Raw genomic sequence first — 3,908 nt, 5'->3', positions numbered from 1 at the left:
ATCAGCCTCTCTAGTCTTTACTTGGTGCTTGCAGAGGCTGAGGTAAGGTCATCTCCCTGAAAGTGAGAGAGTGCCTACACACTTGCCATTTCTCCTTGAGACATAGTCTAAAAGATCTGACACAGTCTAGCTACAAAGAGGTAGTTCGTGCTGCGGCGCTGAGGTGAGCAGTTCGTGAAGATGAATTATACAAGGGAAGATTCTACACGAGATCTGCACACCAAGAGATAATTGTCTAACAAAGATAATCGGTAAGCATGCCAATATACTAGGTCCTAAATTGCTTTCGTATAAATCCGATAAATCCTACCACAAATTCAGCCTGCCGAACTAATTTAATTTTTAAAACTCTTTCCCTAAATAAAGAATGAGTAAAATAAAAGGAGTATCAATTTTCATTCTAGTAACATTAATGGTATGAATTTGGCACGATGATGCAAGGGAGTACATCACACTTAAAAATTGAATTGGATAATAGATTGGAATCCATAAAAGGGTAGAAGAAACAAAATACCTTTGCTGATGCTGATTTAACATAAGCCTGCCTTGACAGTTGACACGTTAAAGACTCTAATTCCATTTGGAAGGTCCTAGAACTTATCAAAAGAAAAAAAAAACACACACACAGGCCGAAAGAAAAGAAAAAAATCCTAGAATATGCTACAACATAGTAGTAGTAAAAATAAATGTACAATTTTTATAAAAAAAAAATATAAATAAATAAATGTACAATAATCTAGAGCAAACCTAGAAGATTACGCCTATGCGGTTGCGAACACATTCTAGAGTCCACGTGTATTCATTCCAAAGTCACTCTATAAATTAACACGCCTGAAGCCTGTTCTTGTCACTACAAATCATTCTTCGAGTTTTGGTGGGTTTTTTTTTCATATTTTTTGTGTATCATCATTTAACTCAAAGATGGCGAATGAGGTGGTTCTGCTAGATTTCTGGCCAAGTCCTTTTGGGATGAGGATTAGGATTGCACTTGCTGAAAAGGGCATCAAGTACGAGTACAAAGAAGAGGACTTGTGGAACAAGAGCCCTCTGCTACTCCAAATGAACCCGGTTCACAAGAAAATCCCGGTTCTTATCCACAATGGCAAGCCCATTTGTGAGTCTCTCATTGCTGTTCAGTACATTGATGAGGTCTGGAATGATAGATCTCCTTTCTTGCCTTCTGATCCTTACCAGAGAGCACAGGCTAGATTCTGGGCTGATTTTGTTGACAAGAAGGTACCCTTTTGTGTTTTGCTTCTAATTTCTATATCTTTGCTTCTATAGATATGTTTTTAGTATATAATGATGTAATTGGGTTATATACATGTTGCTGCGCGCCTGCTATTATTTCTGACCCTTTTGGTTGTAATCTGGTATGTAAGATGCATATGAAAGGAAAATGGTCCCCATGAAGAAATAGGAATAGCTACTTTTATTAGGCACATTTTCTTTCAAGATTCTCCACAACCTATCTTAGTTCATTAGTTGAACAACTTTCCCTATTTGAAAGTTTTGTTCTTTGAATTTTTTTTTTCCTATTCATCTGCCTAAAGATCTTGTTTATGTGTGATTAAAGTGTACCAAAGGAGTTGGTTCAAATAAAGTTGAGTTGAAGTTTGCCAATGTTTCCGGCTTGAACAGGGAGCCTCCCTTGGAGGATATACGTATCGATCCAAAAAAATAAAATAATAAGTGGCTGTTATGTTTTACAATAAAAAGTGTTTGGATTATCTTTAACATCCCTTTTTTGTATATCTTTTATAGATATTAGTCAGTGTTGGTTCTTGGTGGTTCTTCCCCTTTCTGATTCTTACATTTTATGATCTAATTAGAGTGTTAATTCACAACTCAAATGTCAAATAGATATATGAAATTGGAAAGCAGCTTTGGACAACAAAAGGAGAAGAACAAGAAGCTGCTAGGAAGGACTTCATAGATGCCATTAAATTGTTGGAGGAACAGCTTGGAGACAAGACTTATTTTGGTGGAGACAAGATTGGCTTTGTGGATTTAGCACTTGTTCCATTCTACTCTTGGTTTAAAGCTTATGAGACTTTTGGCAACTTCAAGACAGAGAGTGAGTGCCCCAAGTTTATTGCTTGGGTCAAGAGGTGCATGCAGAAAGAGAGTGTTTCCAAGTCTCTTCCTGACCAGCATAAGGTCTATGAGTTCATTTTGGAGGTAAGGAAGAAGATGGGCATTGAGTAGATTGGAGGCGTAATAGCCATTGTGAAGTAACTGTCTTTTCTTTGATGTCTGCTCCACCTTTCAAAAATAAATAATTATGTAATTGAAGGCACTTAGATGTGCCAAACTTTATATGCTTTTTGCAGTAATGTGTAGGTTTTGAAATACTTGAGATGTATCTTTGATGTGTTTGTTGGTATGGTAATCGAGTCTTTTCTGCATTATTATATATTTCTACTCATTGGGTTATAGTCTATGTCATCCAAAAGTTCGTTGTGAATTTTATTTTTTATGTAACAATTTCTTCCATTGCTCGCCATGCTGGGCTGATCTGAAAATGGAAATGTTATTTAATTACATCATAATACTTCAATAAGATCGTCTTTATATAATTTTTGGGGTCCGTCCAATGTAGAGTCTTATAAAAAATCCTTTATTATTTATCCAAGTCATCACTGATCGAGCCAGACATCAGAACAATCTAAATAACATACAAAAGGATTGTAGAGATTAATGCTAAAGACAATATTTTGCCTAAGGTTTACGCTCACGGACTTGTACTGTATGAGTTCGAATCCTTTGCCTCGATACGAGGATCTTGTTAATAGTTGTTAAATTAGATTGGATCAAATCCCTTAATAATTGTGTAGTTGTTACTTCTCTTTTAAAGATAGAGATGAGTTTGTTCCCTTTATCTTTGTATAGATAGCTTTAGTGTTCCTAACGATAAATGATTAGTTTGTTTCGATCCTAGATTTGAACTCCCAACTTTATGTATATAATATCAATGAAAGGAAAGCATTAAACTTTACCTGTATTCAACGTATCACTGTTTTTACAATAGTAATGGTTTCCAAAAAAAATTTTAGAGAGGTTGCAAGGTCTGTCTTAGTTCTGATAGGTTATCAATTTTTAACTTTATACTTAAATTTTTATATAAAAACAAAAGAACAAAATCAATATGTCTGATTTTTTTAAAAAAAAATTATTTCATAGAATAATTAGTAAAATAGGTATTTTTTATATATCTTTAGAAAGTTAAAATAAAAAGTAGTTATAATTTTTAAATTTTTTTAATAAAATAACACTTATCAAATATTTTTTTTTATTTTCAGAAAAATAAATTTTAAACAGGACAATATTTTTAGTATGAAACTTGGTAGTGAGAAAGCTAAATATTCTTTTAGCGTGTAAAATATCCTCATTAAAGTGAAATGTCGCTTTCTCTTGAAGATATATATCTAGATATTTGCTTAAAAAGTATCTATTATTAGAATCTAATAAGTCAAGCACAATTTAATTTTTTTTATCCATTTCGTTGCTTCACATTAAACTGTCGGCGGAAATTGTGTTGTACATTGGGCCTATAACTCCAATAATCTCCTCCCCAAATTATTATTATTATTTTTTTGGTGGCTCATATTCACGATCTATTTCTAGAATGAAGTGTTAGTATTAAGCGCTTATTATTAGGTCAGAATTCATAATAGTTAATTGTGTGCAATTTTTTTTTATTTTTTTTGAATACGTTATGACAGATAAAAACAGCTACAAGAGAATTGTTGCATAAAATCGACAAGTGCACCGATCATATCAAGTAATAAACAATGAATAGAGTATCGTCTCCACGAGGATTGAGGCACCTAAGTTGTTATAATTATTTCTCTCTTGTTGGATTAATCAAAATAGGTTGAGAATAATTGTGGTTTATGAAATAAACT

The 3,908-nt window shown here is 33.2% G+C and overlaps 1 protein-coding gene across 2 annotated transcripts; it reads left to right on the top strand.

Annotated features, from left to right (window-relative positions):
• Positions 1-828: 828 nt before the first annotated feature.
• Positions 829-2,443, top strand: LOC133294893 (probable glutathione S-transferase). 2 transcript variants are annotated; one of them, XM_061493653.1, is made up of 3 exons: positions 829-1,097; positions 1,179-1,236; positions 1,864-2,443. In XM_061493653.1, the coding sequence occupies exons 1-3, from the start codon at positions 922-924 to the stop codon at positions 2,206-2,208; spliced, it is 579 nt and encodes a 192-aa protein (XP_061349637.1). In that variant the 5' UTR covers positions 829-921; the 3' UTR covers positions 2,209-2,443. The 2 variants fall into 2 exon arrangements, with proteins under 2 accessions (XP_061349637.1, XP_061349636.1); XM_061493652.1 differs by having other exon boundaries at positions 842-1,236.
• Positions 2,444-3,908: the final 1,465 nt, after the last annotated feature.

Source organism: Gastrolobium bilobum, unplaced genomic scaffold (assembly GCF_033153095.1).
Source record: "Gastrolobium bilobum isolate Gb01-03AN ecotype WA unplaced genomic scaffold, APGP_CSIRO_Gbil_v1 utg78367, whole genome shotgun sequence".
Lineage (NCBI taxonomy): Eukaryota > Viridiplantae > Streptophyta > Magnoliopsida > Fabales > Fabaceae > Gastrolobium > Gastrolobium bilobum.
The sequence above is the reverse complement of the archived record's forward strand: the minus strand, read 5'-3'. Positions and strand labels throughout refer to the sequence as shown.